Source organism: Acanthisitta chloris, unplaced genomic scaffold (assembly GCF_000695815.1).
Source record: "Acanthisitta chloris isolate BGI_N310 unplaced genomic scaffold, ASM69581v1 scaffold2601, whole genome shotgun sequence".
In the NCBI taxonomy this organism is placed as follows: domain Eukaryota; kingdom Metazoa; phylum Chordata; class Aves; order Passeriformes; family Acanthisittidae; genus Acanthisitta; species Acanthisitta chloris.
In genome coordinates this window covers 66,830-86,074 of record NW_008656299.1, presented here as the reverse complement: position 1 = coordinate 86,074, position 19,245 = coordinate 66,830, and the positions used below count along the sequence as shown (strand labels likewise).

Sequence of the window (19,245 nt, the reverse complement as noted above, 5' to 3'; positions counted from 1 at the left end):
CTCTAGCAGGATAAAACTGTAGGAATAAGAGAAAATAGTAGAATATAAGAGAATAAGAGAAATAACAGTGAAACCACAGGTAAAGTAGAACATACTATACGTCAGAATTCACATGCACAAGTACTTCAAGTACACTGGAAAAGATGAGAAATCTGGAAAGCTCCAAGTTAATGGTCTGGAGCCCTCTAAACTAAGGTGCCACTCACCAGCACATTGTGAGTATGAAATAGTTTAACCTTGTCATCTCAAAGGAAACAGTAATCTTACATGTCTTAAGTTTAAAGGCTTAGGAATGACAAATTCGTAACTACAGCTGAGCATGAGACATTCCTTACTTCCATGGGTGTTTCGTACATTTAGCACTTGTTGTTCGGGTGTTTTGAGTATTTAATTCTCACACAGGACACACAAAAATCCAAAGCAGCAAAAGAAAAAAATCCACCCCTACAGTGTACCAACATCCTACCAAACTGTACCCTCAGATCCATGCCTTTGTCCTCATTTATTGAACTCACAGCCTCACCAGTGCATTTGAGAATAGTGTACAGCCAACTATGAAATGATTCTATTTAGCAGATTAAACACGTAGATGAGAGGAATGAGGTTAGAGAGGCATAGACAGAAATTTTGCAGAAAGCTGTTCTGAGGAGTGAAAGGAAGCTCTTCAGAGGGTTGAAAGGAGTCACCTCTTGGCTAATCAATTTGTCAGTGTGTAGCTGCCCTAGTTAAAGGGCCTCTCTTCTCTGCATTACCTCCTCAGAACTGCATTCCATCTGGCGAATTTGTAATTTCATAAAATGCAAAAAGCAACACCCATCTATCCCATGGTCTCAGGCAGCAAGAGCAGCTGTGTTTGTTCTGTTCCCTCATGTTTCACCCACGTGCACGGAAGTCGGGGATTTGATTTGCCCTTCCAAAATTTACTTTAAACACAGACCAGGCACGTAATTCCTGCTCATTTCTTTCAAAAGCTCTTTCCTTCACCATCACTACCACTAATGTACTGCCAACACCTCCAAAATTGTTTGGGTCAAGAAGTTTAAATTTTTTTCAAAGTAGTACAAACGGACAGTCTACTACTAGGTAAAAAAAAGACAAAACTAAGCACTGATTTTATTTAAAACAGCAAAAAAATAATTAATATTGGATGCTGTATCATAGCTGATAAACAGCCGTGTTACTGTCATGGTTTCTGAGAAGTCCTTGTAGTACATACAAAGCAGTTGTTCTCACAGGGGTTTTTGTACAAGAAAGTTTCTCTCTATACACGATATATCTGCTGCCTACCTTTAAAAACATAAAATCACAGAATATTCAGAGTTGGAAGGGATCCACAAGGATCATCGAGTCTAAATCTTGGTCCTGCACAGGACACCCCCCCAACAATCACATCATGTACCTGACAGCATTGTCCAAACACACATGTGGAACTGTTTTCCAAGTCACTGAAAGTGCATCTGTAGGACCATTCAAACTTCTGTTTGTAGAGAACTGACTAAATACCACAAGAATTACATCTGCAGTTTACTGAACACCTTTATAAAAACTGCTATTTAAATCCATCCTGTTCACTCACATACACCAAAAAGTCTTTTCATGAAAGCAGAATCATTTAAGCACAGTCCACGCATGTCTTTTTTTATTCTTTCATCCTGTCTTCCAATTCTTACCATATATTTTAACAGCTTGTCAAAAATGCCATCCCCCTTCCATCACCACAACTATTGGAAAAAGAATCCAGGGAAATATTTTTTTCACAAAGTAATTCAAAAACTTCCTATGATGGTCAAAAGATTCAATATTGCAGCCTGACATACAAGGGTATTAAAAAAAACCAACCCACAATGCAAAGGCAGGAAGGAACGTGACATATATTGAATCATCAATTTATTTTTTAATAAGTGCATCATAGCTATGAATAACATTTATAGCTATGAATAACATAAGCTGGAAAACACTGAGAAACAAAAAAGGAGAACACTACCCCATTACATTCCTTCCTGTGATGGAATAACACATCAACAGAACTAGCTCAGCTACACTCTTTTCAGAAATAGGTCTCTCATGTATCATAGGAAAACCATTTCAGCAAAGTACCTGTCCCACAGAAGTACTTCAGGAAGGACTGCAGGTCATCATTTTTATCTCCAAGCCTCAGTGCTCCTTCACACTTACCTTTTTCACAAATGCCTGCAGAATTCCCACTTCCTATATTAATGCATCTGATAAAGACACTGTTCTTTCAAAAAAAGATTTTAGAAGGTAGGTGCTATTGTCTAAAAAACACTATTTCTAAAGTTGTCATGACAGCATGACCAAGGTGTGGCAAGGCACAACTGGAACAATGAAGAATGCCCATAGACAGGTAATCTGGATGGTCCAGCCCCACTTGTAGCCTTCAATCCCTACTTATGAGCACAGAAATGATCCTTCTGATATTCACTATCATGAAATTGAACTTTGCCATGAAATTCATTCATCTGTCATGTATTTCACACTACATCTAGGTTGTTCTGGGGAGAGTTCTTTCAATATTTTGTTTACCTTCACAATATGCAGAGTCCCCTTGGACAGAGAGATAACCATTCTTGCATTCACAAGTAGCTTTTGTGTTCCAGTTTTTGCACTCCGAATTTTCACCACATCTGTGCCCCTCTGCACAGAAATTATGGCCTGAAATACAAGGAACATGCAACATGGTATTAAAACATATTTATTTCAGATATTCAGACATTTGCATTGACTGCATCACTCAAAACTTTGGGCATGCTACATTCCAGAACCTCTCTCTATCAACCCATCTGATGCTTGTTCACATTTGCATTGACTGCATCACTCAAAACCTTGGGCATGATACATTCCAGAACCTCTCCCTATCAACCCATCTGATGCTTGTTTGATTTCTCCATCACTTCATTATAAGTAAAACAATTTTGTTCAAAAAAGATATTTGTATAACTAGTTTTAGTCAGGAGAGAAGAAAACTCCAAAGCAGGAAGCAAAGACAATTAGAGTTCCACTGAACTCATGTAGGATAAGTCTCTAATCACCAAGAAGTGTAATACTAACTTACACCAAAAGGACAATAAAGTGTAGTATCAACAAACAAATAAATCCTTCACAGTTCTCTTATTATGCATAACCACACATGCTTTTAGTAGCTCAAAATGAGACATTGCACAAAACTGTACAAGTGTTCAAAGCAATCATGTAATTCTGTCATCAAAAATTAGCTTGATTGTTTTACAGTTTATAATTATTCCATGCATCATATTTTGTAGAAAAGAATTTTTACTAATCTCTCCTTTTTTCTTCACACAAATTCTTGGTAGTTTCTTTCATTAACAGTTTCTTTTATTCCATACAAAGTCATTTCTAAATACAGGATGAACTTTTGCACTTCCATCTCTAAAGCCACAACCAGATGAAGTTCTTTTTTTCTGATTTTCAATATTGCTCAAAAACATGTCAACATCTTTCTCTGCTGAAGTCTGAAGTGAAAGCAATTCTAACTTCATCTCTTTAAAGGCTCCACTGGAAGTACTATAAGAGATAACTATAGAATTTGACAACATAAATTCTTGTCTTCCATTGGTGTATGTTTTATAGACTTTCTCTACTAATATCCAAAAGTCAATTTCTATTTGCTTGAAATATATAAACAGTCATTTTGGTAATTCTTCTTTTTTTTTTCTGGATTTTCTCTCCTGGAAGACTCATTTTGGTAATTCTTCTTTTTTTTTTTCCCTGGATTTTCTCTCCTGGAAGAAGGGAAAGAAGAAACCCAGACATACCATCAACTACTTGTATTCCAACTTGTGCTTATATGAATACAAGAACAATTTCTATCAGTTCTCCCTGGTCATAAAGGAACAGACAAACTTCTAGTTCATTGATCCTAAACTTTCCTAACATTCCCTGAAGAGAGATAAGAAAACCATGACCTGGATCTCTAAGATCTAAACACCAGCTTCAGGTCTTTGTTCATATCCCATGCTTTGATATCCTTTTTTTTTAAACATGCACTTGAGTCATCTACTAATTTAACACTCAGGTTGTGTCATTTCAGTGCACTTTATGAGTCTCATCATCTAATGTTGAGTTTGAGGTAATTTTTTTTAAAATTCAATGCTTGTTAGCAAGAAGGACACATTCTCAGGGCCAACATCCAACTCTACACTTAAAGTTCAAGTTCATTTTATTAACAGTCAAGCTCTTTTTCTTCTGCTCAGTTAGCTTGTGCGTTCATTGTAATCCAACTTGTGAAAAAGAATCAATTCTGTTAATGAAAACTGCAGATATCCCTTCCAGTCTTCACTCATTTCACAGTCTGGTAAAAACTACTCAAGTATTCCAGATACAGCCTTGTCAAGCCTGGGTACTTTTTATACTGGGAAAAAAGGGTGCTGATACACTGCCTTTAGCCATTTATGCAATCACAGTATTTGACTTCTCATTTTTGCCTTTATAACTATAATTGAAACTGAACACTGGAACCCATCTCCTCAAACTTATCCATTCTGCATCTAATTTATGCTCCCCAGGCAGGATTACTATTCTGTTGGCATTCTAGATAACATCCAAGAGACAACAAGTTTTATAATGTTTTCTTTGTTGCTGTTTCCCCTAGGACTATGACATCCTACTCTATATTTCCTGCTTCTCTAGAATAATAATTCTCCTTGGAACTCATACGCAGTATAAGTTTTATATTTGATTATTATTGGGTCATACTACTACTCAGAACCTCTGCAACATATCAGTGTGTTAAGCTAGGTGCTATAGAAGTATCATATTTTTATTTGGTGGAGATTGTTACTCTTTCTTAAGATATTTTGTTTATACTTGTCTATTTCCCTCTCATCCAAACCTGTAAAATTTTTTTCATTTTTCTCATCACCTCAGTTGCAAGAGATCTGATTCAACTTTTTGCACCAAAAACCTTTGTTTCTTTGCTCTTTTTATCCCAATGAGTCATCATTTTACCTTGTGATCAGTTCAGGGCAAATTTAACACTTACAATTAGCTTCTCTGTTAAGTCTCATCACAAGTCCCAGGCCCCAGATCAACCACTCTTGGTCTAACAGCACTTTCCCCCAAGCACAAGGCAATGATTAATCTCCAGTATCATATCTCAATCCTGTGAATTCCTCACTGTTTATTCACCACCTCTGAAATGTATCAGTAGATATGATGACTACTCTAGCTATCCATTTTGTACCACTAGAGCTGTCACTTGTTTTTTTTAAAATTCTTGGGAGAAACCTGCATTGCTTTTGTTCCTTTGTTATCAACTCAAATGTGAACTGCCTCCATTCAGAATCAGACTCTTTCTTATGTTTTCAAGCTTGAAGGCTGTTAAAAGAGCATAGAAAAAAAAATCTAACACTCTAGTTCTGTAACTTGAGTAATTAAAGGCTCTAAAGGACATTTCATTGTTCTCCTGTCATTAGGAATACACAATGATAGAACATCTACTGCATCTCTAGATTGCCTTGGCATTTATTATTATAAAAGACTTGTGAAAGCTGACTAGAAGTGACTTCACTTTAATTTCCCATAGCATTTCAGAAAACCTGGTCAATACCTCTGTAAGGGGATCGTGCAAGCCATTCCTGCCAAGTACATGCATGGTGCTGCAGCACTGTTATGTCACCAAGCACATTTAGCACTTCAAAAGAGCCAAGAGGTGCATACCAACAAAGTGTGGTTCTTGGATTTCTTAAACATTGGTTGCCATTCCCCCCCAGCTGGGGTTTTGGAGGCAAGAGAGGAACAAAACGCCATCAATTTATTCATGGGAGCTATTACTTATCCTCAAGAAAGCAGAACGGGAAAGAATGGCTTTTAATAATTCTTTGGTGTGAAATAGGTTATAGAAGGATTATAGAACTCCTTAAAAATATCTACACAGATGCCAAAACCAGCCAGTGATACTGCAGTGGGATCTCTAAATCTCAGCCATGAGTGTCAGCTAGCAGAGGGCATGCATTCCCATTGCCCAGGTGAAAATAACAATCACTTCAGAATATTCAGCAAAATCTTATCTGAGACAGTCAGCTCCTCTCTAAATATAACAAATGGCTTAAAGTGGAATCATCACATCTGTGCAAGCAGGCAATTGGAGAGGATTTGACAGAGCCATAGAAAATCCTAAGTAGTTCTGATAATCTTAACTAATTTCAGGCCAACGCAGATGACAAGGCAAGTATGAATTAAAATTACAGATGAACACATTCAGAACAGGTGCCAGAAACCATTTTCCCCATGCATACACACACAGTTATAAATGTGCACAACAGCCCTTCAAAGTCATTCATGACATTCAAGATACAATTAGATAGGACCAGGGAAATTAAATATTGAAGTGTGTTTAGATTTCTGATGGGCCTGATGACCTCTGTTCCCTCCAAACATTTCTGATAACATTATTCTTCCTTTGCCAAGGTTGCTGAAGTGTTTGCTCCATCTTTCTCTAAAGAACTTACAGGTATCTTTCTAATTCTTCCTTCTAACTGTAGAATGACCATTAATAAACGTACTAAGACAATTAGGAAAAGAACAAAATACATACTAGCAGAAGTAAAACTATCACTTCTGGGAACTGCATCACTGGCTGGGGCTTAGTGGGCACAAGTCAGATTATCTAATATTAAATATTTGTTCAATTTTGGGATACCTGAACACTACTTTTATTTTTCCAACCTTCTCCACATCTTCAAGTTGTGGTTCCCAGAACCTGCTTTTGCAGAGCAGCATACTAAGCTGTTTTGTGCTGTCATCTAGTTTTTACATCTTCCTGTATTTGACTAAAGAATGCAAGAACTCATTCAAGACCACAGCTGCAATCAATACATCTTCGACCCATATCTCTTCCTGCTTTTTTTACAGGCAGCACTAATTTGCCTCTCATTATTTCTGATGGTTTCCTTATACCAACTGTAATATTTTCTATGCTTCCTACAATATCCCTAGTTGTTCACATCAGAAACTGTAAAACCCCTGTTCTTGTGCTGTTCAAGGAGCTACTTCACATATCACTGTTCACATTTAGAGGACTCTAAGAGGAACACTGATTATGCTTCTGTTAAAGAGCACTCGCAATGTTCAACAAGTCCAAGACAATTTCAACCTCAAAATCTTCACTATAGTTATGATTTAACCCCACAGATATGGAATAAAGACGTAAAGTAAACCTGGGGGAGAAGTCATAGGAAGAACCATAAAATTTGCATTACTGATTATGCCCTTCCATGATCTGAATCAGTTTTTAATGAGTCATGAGTGGTGAAGCACCTTGAACAGCAGCTTTTATACCTTCAGAGACTGTGGTCCCAGAACTCAGTGGTCTGACATAAACCAGTAACTTTATAAATTCTTTCAAGCCACTATATGAATACAGACCTTATTCCATAGTGCTTATTTGTGTGCAATAGAATAATGGTAACTACACGGCCTAACAAGCTTAAAAAGAGTTCTTTATTTTCAGTCATAAAGCTCTTCTAAATCCTAAGTAATGCTACAACTATGTTTAGAGAGAAACCTCCATTTATCAACATCCATTAAACTTTAATAAATCAAAAACCTTGAAATAACTCCTAGCTCACTTCAATTTCCAAAGAACCAAAACTCAGTTTCACAGCTAGACAGGGAGATATGAGAAACATGCTAACTGAAGAGCCTTCTCAGCATCTAACTGAAAGAACAAAACCCTCTCCTCCAAAACAAAACAGCAGTACAAATAAGGGTGGCCTCATTTTTAGATTTCAGTGCTATTCCCTGCTGTAAAATGCACACTTCACCTCATCAATAGGATTCCCCATTTCCTGCTAACCTGCATCAGTAGTCGACCTAAATCCATCAGACCAACCATACTGCAGGACAGCAAATAAAAGTTATTTTCTCTGGAAACCAAACTGCTCTAACTACTTCATTATTTCACCATACTCGTTCTTTTAAAGAAGATCGTGGCTGAAGCTCCTAGGACTGTTAAGGCTATGCTTAAGTATTTAAAATTGTGAGCATAACAACATAAAAATTCTCTCATGAAATTTTATTTGAATCAATCATTCAAAAAAGAAAAAATATCCACTCTCTTGAAATTATACACTGTCTTTAGCAAGGAGAAAAACAGCTAAAGGGAACAATAAAACACTTTTATGACACTATTTTTTGTATTAGATTTGTCCCTGGGCTATAAAAAATGTAGCAGGCATGCTGTATGAAAAATGAGTGATTCTCAAAAAAGTAGTAAAAAAAATATATTTTATGACACAATGATTCTTTGCAAAACTTTGAAATTAACTCAAATTTCTGTGAGCCTAAAATCCAGGTTAATAACACCATGCTGTCCTGGCAAAAAGTAGAAAGTGGCCACAGAGTTTAAGCAGACACTTACATTAAAGCACAGAGATGAAGGGAAAAACTAGGTATACTCTACATAACATTCAAGCACAGATTGTATCTGCAGTTCTGGTGAGTCCCATTTTTGCATTCAGGTACATCAAATTACAAAATTGCCATTTTAAGGCAGAGTTCTCCCATACATGCATCATTTTCCTGAAATCTAGAAACTGGTTTTTAGCAATGTATCAAATTACAAAATTGCCATTTTAAGGCAGAGTTCTCCCATACATGCAGCATTTTCCTGAAATCTAGAAACTGTTTTTTAGCAATGCAATATTAGCTTTTGGTCTACTATAAACTCCTGTAGCAAACCAGAAGAAGAAAAGGCATTATTTGCTGTCTTTCCTAACCCTTTCCAAGCCGTGATGACTATCTAGGAAGCCTATTACAGTATTCAAGTCTGTTCTTTGCTGACTCACAATTTCCATCTCCATAAACACCACAGATTTATTTTTCACCTTGCTTACCCTATTTGACTTTAGGCACTTTTCTATTATTGTGCTAGATATTACAGAGATCCCTGAAGAGGGTACAGTCTTATACCACAGCATTGTGAAGTTTTTGCATTTCTCTGTGGGTTTTTTTTCCTTCTGCTGATCCCCCCATATTTATCCTTTCATTAAATGAAAATTCCTTTGCAGCTAGAAAAGCACAAGCTGCAAACCTCCTAGCCTTGCCCAATTCTGCAAATGTATACTCCAAAACATGAAATACAGTTGAAGTTTTCTGTTTCCACAACCAGATATACTAAATACCACACAAACTGATACAAAGCCCAGAACCTACCAGTCAGTAATAGGCACTGATAAACTTTACACAGAAACATCAACATTACTAGTAAATGTTTACTAAATACTCTGTTGACCAACTTCAGGCTTAGCTAAGAGCTAATACAAAACATTACCTGTATCAACCTAAATAAAAAGTTAAATTTGCACATGACATGCAAATGATCCATGTGAGCTTCCAATAAATGTTCTGATTACTCAAGATCACAATTATTACAATATTTCTTCCTTACTACTTGGACTTGGGCAATAAAAGCTGAATATATTCTCTGAAAGAAATAATTTTTTCCAACCACAGGAGCACTCTATCCTTTCCCAGGAAAGGATATGTTGGCACAGGACATGACCAGAAACTCTGGTTGCTTGCCATATCAGAGGGCACCTGTTTGCCTGATAAAACCCATACCAAATATGGAATTCTTAATCAATATCCATTTTTAACCAGCCCCTGCATATGATAAAATTATATACTACCACTTTAGGTTGCATGCAACTGAAGCAAAAGTGTCAAGCAGCATATATTCTACTTCAAGATATAAAAAGCAATTTAGGAGTGCTCAATTCAATTTATGCCTTTGTAAAGTTGACAAAATTAATCATATCTTTAAGCATCATTTTCAAAAGAATTTTAAAAAGCGAAGATGAAATACAAAAGGAGGTGGTACCGTTTTAGCAGTCAGCTAAGGCAGAGCTGAAGTAGAAGTTTAATGTATCAAATTGAAAGCATCATGTATCAGAACTCACAGGAAGGGAAAGAACAATTCCTTCCTTTGCTTCTAGAGACCATCACATAAATATACATATTCGTGCTATAGCATAAATAATAAAACCAGTTTGGGAATGAATATCTACAAAGAGTACCTATCATTAACAATAATATGGAACCGAGTAATTATGGAACTTATCTTCCATCAACTTTGAAGCTTTCAGATTCTTAATGCTTTTAAGTAATGAATATATTTGTTCAGTACTGCACTACATCAAACTGGGCCATCTGTTAAGAAGTATCATTAAGACATCAAGCCCTCTGAGGGACAGAGAAGCAACATTTACTGCTTGCTTAAATAGTTACATATGTTTCTAGAAGCTGTTTAAGAAAATGGATGTGTATATTCTTAGCCCATGATCCAGTAAGCCATCTCAAATGTGCTGGTCCCTGCAACCACCTGCATGTGCCTCTAAGTTCAAGGCCTTAGTAAATATTTAACTAGGCATATTTATTGATTAATATTTACTGGTAAAGGGAGAGACCTAGAGCTCCTTCAGCAGCATATGCAACAGCATTGGAGGAATTTATATGTAGGCAAGACAAGTAGTCATCAGACTTCAATAACCAACTAAGCCTGGAAAGATCTAATTCTCATTTGGCACACCTCTTGCTTGAAATTTCTGGGGTGCACCACTAAAGGCTGACAGCCAAGTCCTGCTCTGAGAGACCAAGCTCCCCTCAAGCCCAGCTGAGACTCAGCACCAAAGGAGAGACCAGGAACAGAGGTACAATACAGACATACATGGGGAATGATTTTTCACCCAACAGCTCAAGTTCCCTAACCTTGTTGCACCTGCAATTCCCTTGTTTAAGCAGATTTCCTCAACAAAGACTTTAGCTATGCCTTTTCAGTCTGGCCCAGCACACAACCAGGGCTCCCAGGGCTGAAAGGTTCTAGGGTTAATTTTTTAATTTTTATTTTGCAATTGTCCAGCTTAACTCATAAATGAGTCCCAAGAGTGCTCAAATCTAAATCGACCTCCCAATATCCAACAAATGGATATTGGAATCGTAATGTTATTATTGGGATTTTAAAATAGAGAGCTTAAAAAACACATTTCCAAACCCCTGTACATTCAGAGCAGATGCAAGTTTAAGCAGCAAAAAAATATTTCTTCTTCAAACATCATTCTAATGGGAATTCTTAACAGACACTGAGTCCTCTAACTCTTCCTTTTTTCCCCTCCTCCTCTCTAAATCAGAGCAACTACAGCTTTGTATCCGGTAGGTCTTCTAACCAACAGAGTATCACAGACTGGTTTTAGACTCAGGTTTATGGAGGTATTTAATATCTCATTAAAAAGGAATTGTTCCTTTCAGTGTATCCCCCTGTTGAATCAGGGACTTAGATTCCTTCCAAGCATGCAGAGTCTCTGGCTTACCTCTACAAACACTGCAACACTGGTTCTCTGGAAGAACGTGATCTTTTTCTGAGCAGTTCAATGGTGGACAAGTCTCTGTTACTTTTACTAAAACTCCATTCTGAAAATAAACAACATTTTGTTTAAATTACATTGGTGAAAACACATGCAATGGCAAAGATCACTTAATTTTCCTTCTATAACACTGATAATCTCTAATAACAACACTGGTGAACTAGCAGAAAGCAAGTTAAATTCATTTGTTCCACTTGAACATCAAATCTAAAGCAATCTACTTGGACATCTTTTTGCCCAGAGTTGAAAGAAAAGAGAAAAAAAAAAAGGGACTTCAGTTCAAAATTCTATACTAGTTTACCCAAATATTTTTGCCCGAAGTATAGTTCTCTTCCTTCAAAGTATTTGAAGGAATTAAAGAATTTCACTCCAGGTTTTTGTTAATGACAGTCCTCCTGCTAGATACAGGTCTGAGTTTTACCCCTGTTATTTCACAGTCTATGTAATTCACTGATAAGTGATTCATCCCAGACAAACACAGCAAGACCAGTATTTTCAAGTGTCATGTGTTGTTCTGCTGTGTCCAAGTAAAAGGTTCTGTTCTTTAGAATTACCAATCACCTAATTTCCATAATTAAGTCCTTCAAAGGCATGGTAAAGAAAAGTGTTCATCCTGAGGTACTGCTATAGAAATTGCTGTATAAATGCATATCAAGCTTAAGATATTCTTTGCTTTTGATTTCTGCTAGATTTAAAATAAGGCTGTGATAGGAGGTCTAGTTGCTGGTAGAAATTTTTCAAAATCATAGACATAGAGCATTTCTGGGGAGATTTTACACCAAATTTTATTCCACCTTCTTCCCATCCAACAAATCAGCTTCACTATCTCCAGACCAAACAGCTCTCTGGCTCTTTAGTTAGGTGTTTCTGGACATCATGTCCCAAAATAGCTTCCTCTTTTACCTTATCCTCACTCCCCAGCTGCTCTCATACCATAACTTACTTCTTCATCTATGCAGATCACTGAGAACTGGCAGGTGGAGCAACGAATAACAACTAGGATTTTTGCTCAGTAGAAACTACAGTAGCTGTCCACACCTGAGCAATCCTATTTTCCAAGCTGTGAAACTCCACTGAGAAGCAAGCAGCCTGCTTTGTTGCCAATAGCATCAATCTAGTCCCCACTCCTCCCAAAATGTTTTTCATGACGTCTCAGATGTGGAACAAGAAGGTGGAATAAGAATTTCTGCCTCCTCGATACAAAGAAATTACATTTTTAGCTATCATCATTGCAGAGAAAAGTTTAAAAATATAATCCCAACACGTTTAGGGCTAAGAAAGCAGAAGAAAACCAACACCAAAAAGAAAGACAATTTTATTCAAGCCACCATTCTCATCATCTGAGGGATCAGATATGTGACTTTGAACAGAGATATTGGAAATACCTATGAGTCTACCCTGTATGAAGAAACACCCTTATGCAGAAGTTTGCAAACACCCTTATGCAGAAGTGCCAAAAGACTGCTTCAGGAGCCAGAATCAGTACAGGTAAATCCTTTGTGGTAGTTAGCCTCACTAGCTAAACTCTCAGCCCTTTCAGGCTAAAGAATTAGCTCTCAAGGCATCAATTGCCCTACACAGTTAGGAACAGAGAAATGTCTGCTGAGCCTACAAGGCCCAAATGATGCCTGAGGTGCCTGGCACCTAGCAGGACTTGCAGCTGAGAAGTGCAGAAGACCTAGGGAATGCAAAACTGACCATTCTGCAATCACTGCTAGTCATTACCCTTGAGGTTACCATCTTAAGACTAAACAGGGCCAAGTCATTTTTCTCACTTTCCAGTGTCTTTACTGGCAAGATGCATCAGTTGCTATCATGACAAATAATACTAAAACAACCCACAGGCATCAGGTTTTCAGAATTTTTGGAAGAAAAAAAGCACTCCCTCCAGTATCACATGCAGCCAAGCAAGTGCCCACACAAGAACAGTGAAGTTAATGGAGTATTAGGTCTCCTTCTGATTTCACTTCCACAAGCAAAAGGGAGAAATCCCCCATGGCTTCCTGTGCAACTGCAGCAGCAAAGGTGATAAAAGAACCAGACACGCTGAGCTGTCATTTACTATCATGTTATCAAAATACCAGCTGGAAAAGCTCTGGCTATAACTCAACACCTATTCAAGCTCAGAAAGGACAATTGCAGCAGAAAGGGTACAGTGTGTCAACATCAGGACAAAAAAAGTGTTGAGTGGCCATAAATCTGGTTAAAAAGATGGCAAGAAACCAGATGAAAGTCAAATGAGTGATCAGGGTAAGTCGAATGAGTGATCAGGATGAGTCAAAAAGCTAAAGACAAATTTAATCCAAGCTCACAGCTTCTTTAGTGAATCATAAGGAGAGGAGAAAAAAAAAGAAACTGCAAATTGAGAACTCCATTAATTTAATGACAGTAAGATTTTATTTCCTTAAGTTTCCTATTTTCTGCAAAATTTTCATCTTGGGGAAACAAATCAAACATATTTGTAATTAAGTTTTAAAACAATTAAAACATATCCATGCTGAGTATTCTTTGGGTTAAAATCAATTTGCACGAAACTAGTACAGATCCAATTATAAGAATTATCATCATTAGATTTCAGATTTTATCCACTGAGATAAGAACAGTTCACACTTCAGAATTATTGCTTCAGGCAGCTTTAGAAAAATTACTCCTTTTTATACTCAATTCACATATGTAGTCATAGAATCTGGACAAAAATAGATGTCAAAAAGGCATTTTTTTCTGGAATAAATATATCAAGCTTCAACTGTGGCAAACAATCCACAAAGAATGAGATCTGGATTCAAACATTTACAACAAGATAATTAAATTTCTTGTAATTACAAAGGTAAGTACATAAGAAAAGAATTGGCTGTAAGCCTAATCAGGGACATGCAGTGAAAATCTGAACCACAAACAGCTCATCTCAGATGATCAGCTTTGAAAACTAATAGCAAGATTTCAGATAAGACTATTTTGGTGGGTTTTTTTCCTGCCTTGATTTAGCTGTTATTGATCAGTCTTTCAGGAAAAAGTTCCAAATAGCATCCTTAGCTGTCACTCTAAGAACCACATTGTTCCTTATCTTTACAAAAACTTCTTTGTCAAGCTCCCTGAAAGCCAGTGGATCCCTGTGTCTCTTCCCAGCATTCCTATGGCACACTCTATGAACTGCCTGCTCCCAGAATTAATGAAAAGGAATTTATTCTCATTTCCTTTGCTGTCAAACATGTTGCCTGGTTACAAACAGACATCATGTCATTCACAGGCATTAACTGAGAAATCAACTGATCGGCCATAAATTCCCAGGCCAATAAAAGTTATAGAAATCTTTCCATCGACTTTGAATGAGCCACATCACCATATTGGTGAAATTCACAAAACAAAAACACAAAAACCAACTCAAACAAACCAAATCAAAGGCTTATTGAATGTAGAAATGTACTGTTTTCTAAAGCACATAAACACTTGTATTTTCTGGCCTCCCCAGCACAAGAGAGAGGTGGAACAGCTGGAGAGAGACCAGCCATGGACCATGAGGGTAAGGGATTGGAGCATCTCCCACATGAAGAAAGGCTGAGAAAGATGGGACTGTTTAGCCTGGAACAGAGAAAACTCAGAGGGGATCTTAACAACACATATAAATACCCAAAGAGAGGATGCAAAGAGGATGGAGTCAGGATGTTTTCAGTGGTGCTCAGTGACAGGATCAGAGCCCATGGGCACAAACTGAAACACAGGAAGGTCCATCAGAAAACACTTTTTCAGTGTGAGGGTGACCAAGCACCAGCACAGGCTGCCCAGGGAAGTTGTGGATTCTCCATCCTTGGAGATATTCAAAAGCCATCTGGACATGGTCCTGAGCAACTGGTTCTATGTAGCACTGACTGAGCAGGGTAGTTGGAAAAAATGACCTCCAGAGGTCCCTTCCAACCTGAACAATTCTGTGATGCTTAGAAATACCTGTGCACTCATTTTGTCATTTCAGATTCATCTAGAGTGTGGTTTTGGGCAGGATTCCAGCTGGGAATGGCTGTTCATCAGTAGCATCTGTGCTTATGGTTAAGCGGATGTGCATCATAAATACATTTTTAGCCTGGATTAGTTTTTAGAAATAAAAAAAAAAACCCAAACTGCTCAGAGCCTGATAAAGAAAGTCTTTGATCTAGCTGGATTCATCAGTAGTATTATTTTTGTTAGATGGAAAAAATATAAGAGATAAAAGTCTCTTAAGCCTGGATCAGTACCTATGCAAAGAATAAAATCTTTACCTTCAAAAAAAAAAAATTGAAATGTGAAATTTCAACTTGATCTTTTTGACATTACCCCTCCTACAAATACAGCCTCCTTTACAGAAACACTATAAATTGACAGTTGATGTATACCCTCCACTGTATTCCTTCATGGATCAGCAGCTTTTGAAACTTGGTGTCTGCTTTTCAAGACTGGAAAATTAAACCATATTAATTTTTTATAGTCCTCCCCTATCACAAAGCCCTTCCTTTATTCATACAACACCTTGTCCACCAATAGGCACACACAGGACAGAAAACAATGACACAGCCACAGTTTGGCTCATCACCATTTATCCCTCATCTAGTGAAGATTCCTAATTAAGGCAGTAAATAAGTAGGTGCTTTGTTTACAGATTTAGGAGGTCAAGCTGAAGACACATTGAATGAAATTCCTGCATGAAGACATCACCCCAGAGAAGCAGATGTAAGCACCCACTTAAAAACTCTCCCCAGGCCAATGAAGTTCAGTATCTTCTTGAAGCACATTGTGAAAATACCTGGTTTGTTGGGGTTTTTTTGAAGGCATGGATCCACATTTTTTTCCCCATGATGTCACATTCACAGATGCCATTTCAAATACTTATCAATACCCTCCATTAAGATGTAACTACAAACTGCCATGTCACTGTAATTAGCATCACCATATCATTTTTCTTTAACAATAAGGAAAATTCAAAGCTGTTTTCATTATTTTAGTCACTTCTAAAGAGAGATATTTGATGGTCAGGATTTGCTTTTTAATCTTCATGAAAAGCATACTCATAATGATGACTATAATGCTCTTATTTATAGCACAGAGAAGTTCCACAGACATAATTTAGATCACTCTCTCTGGTTTCACTTGAATGTGAAAATCCTTCTGTTCTCCTCTTATTTCATATAGGCACTTCCCCTCTCAAATAAACACTCTATGTCAAATTATAAATAACAGGCAATTTAGTCTGTCTTCAAGGCAACAACCTTGCCCACAGATTTGTGTATGCAGTGCTGAGCACCTCTATACAGCTAAACAGTAACAACAGCAAAGTAATTCTGCATAACAAGCTGCTTTCACAACATTTCCAACCAGTTATTGTCCATTTCCAATACTGAACATAAAATTGCTACTCTGTACACTCAGTTACAAGCACAACAACAACCAGTCATTGTAATCTTTTCCACTATTCTCACAATCATCAACACTCCCTGAATGGTCCTATCTAACACAGCCTCCATTTACCTTGCTCTTAAATACTGACTGTAGTCATCTAAGTGTTATGAATTTGCCAAGACTGACTCCAGTCCAATATTCAGTAACTTTACCTTGATTTTTAGGGCAGCTATATATAGTTTAAATAATACCAGGGGAAATAACTCAAACAATATAAGTCAGGTTGCTTCAAATTTTCAGCAATTTGGCTGAAATTAGTAACTGGCTCAAGATGCTACAATTTTTTTCAAGAGCTCATAAAAGCAGAGATAAAAGTGAAAACATTCTTTCAAGCCATTTTGCCCAGAGTTTTCTTATCCTGCAAGGGTCATATTCCTGCCTTGTTTTCATATTTGTGGCTTTCCCTGACTTCAAGGTCACCTTTTCAAGACAACAGATGTCACATTTGCATGAAGGAAGCCTAAAGAAATGCACTAACTTATCACTGTCACTTCTGAACACCACAGATACATTTTAAAATCAGGAAAAGTTTACACAGCTAAAACTTACTCGACATTCCCTGCAGCTCTTGGTTAATACTCGTTGACCTTCTGCCAGCACTTTGCCTCCATAGATACACTTTGCTAGCATTTGAGAGAAGAAGGAGAGAGATTAAAAATAAACCATTATTTAAGAAGTAAACAAAAGCAAGATATAACACAAGCGAAACCAGTATTCACATACACTGAAAAATCATGCATATGGTAAAAATATGATGCATTTTGTTTTCATCAGACATCAGTATTATATATAATTACAAACAAAGTGGCTAACAAATTCATTTTAGCAGAAAGTGGCATCTTTACTCACACTAAAGAGAGGGACTAAGAGCATGAACAACATGTACTGGAGCAAATTCCTTAGCATTCAATAGAAAATATTTTCATTACTGATACTCTGCAGACTCACTACAGCTATTGTGTTAGAGGTCTTTGAGACTCACTTCAAGAACTGGAGCCATTTGTTAGCATACTGTTCATCAAGAGAATAATACAAGCACAGATTTCAATTAAACCTTCACCTTTTTTGTGGGCACAAATGTGAACTCTTCAACTTGCTGGAACACTGCAAAAATGGATTAGATGCAGCAAGTGACTGTAGTGAATCAACAAACTGCAAAAATCCACTTCAGAAAAATATTCTTAGAGCACACATGAAATAAGCACATTTCCAAGGAAACTGAAAACCCCTACTAAAAAAAGTCTTCCTGAACTTTTGATCCTTCTCCTAAAGATAAGTAGCTCCACAAACAAACCAACAGACTACAACACATGAGCACTTCTTATATATTTCGAGGCAAAGGCAACTAGCTTAGCTCCAGACCACTGCCCCATGGAGCAGGTAACATCCAGCAGGGCCCCAGCACTGGTGGTCAAGTATTACCACAACTATCACAATCCTCTTGGAACTAGATGCCTAAATTTCAAGTCCAGAGAAGGAAGTAAATCCATTAATTAAAGAGAACAGCTGGACTGTTCCAATCTCACACAAATCAAATATCCATTATAAAAGCTCCCTACATTATTAACAATCAATGCTAAACACTTTTTGTTGTGGTGTTTCAGCTCTTTCTGTATTTGACCAGAAACAGTCTGAACTATGGCACTGAAAGGAGAGCTAAAAGGTGTGAATCCTATGTTGCAATTGAACTGAGTTTTAAAGGTTTCCTGAGTGAAGAGACATACACAGTGAAAGCATTCAGAGCACTCTGTTCTCAAAATACAAACACTATCTAGTACTGTTTTACCTCAACCTCTCTCCTGAATAACAAGGGAAGCACTCACAGATCCAGGTGTGTACCCCTCAAAGGTTCTATCAATACCAGTACAGCCAGAGCCAGTTTGACTCCCAAATTTTAAACACAAAGACTGCTAGATCAATCTTCACAAACCTTCAGACCTAAATTTGCTTCTAATGACTTTTGGTTTAAACTTCCACTCTTCAAAATGCTCATTTCTTTGCAAAATAAAAATTTCACAATTTTTCAGGAGAAATCAGTTTGCATCATCAACCAATAAGCATTTTAAAAACAGGATTCTTCCTTTTGGTATCCTAGTTTACTTCAATTTTTTGTAACTGCTCTAGTTTTTATGCCTGACTTGCTGTGATCTCACTTCTGAAGAAAACTTCAGATCAGGAAGCTTTGTTTAAATTAGGAATCCCAGTAACTATTTTTGGGAGAATAGGAACTAGAGAAATTTCCTTGTCATTTCTGTCTGTTCTCCTGACATGACTGCTTTTAACAAAAGAATGGATACCCGAGAAAGCAAGTTAATGTGCAACTCAGAAAAAAATGATATTTTAAACAAAATTACAGTCTTTTGTCAAACACCTTTCGAAAGGCTAACACAAGATGGCAGGGATCAAAAACTGAACCACCTCA

The 19,245-nt window shown here is 37.2% G+C and overlaps 1 protein-coding gene across 1 annotated transcript in view; it reads right to left on the bottom strand.

Moving 5' to 3' along the window:
- Positions 1 to 2,544: 2,544 nt before the first annotated feature.
- The window catches only part of NELL1 (NEL-like 1 (chicken)), a gene marked incomplete at its 3' end in the record, with an annotated part of 81,060 nt that continues 64,359 nt past the window's right edge, over positions 2,545 to 19,245 (bottom strand). Inside the window, exons 10-12 of the mRNA XM_009084249.1 lie at positions 17,373 to 17,446; positions 11,346 to 11,445; positions 2,545 to 2,673 (exon numbers count right to left, since the gene is read on the bottom strand). Of these exons, the coding sequence (XP_009082497.1) occupies positions 2,545 to 2,673; positions 11,346 to 11,445; positions 17,373 to 17,446 (303 nt within the window). The remainder of the gene's footprint in view (positions 2,674 to 11,345; positions 11,446 to 17,372; positions 17,447 to 19,245) is intronic.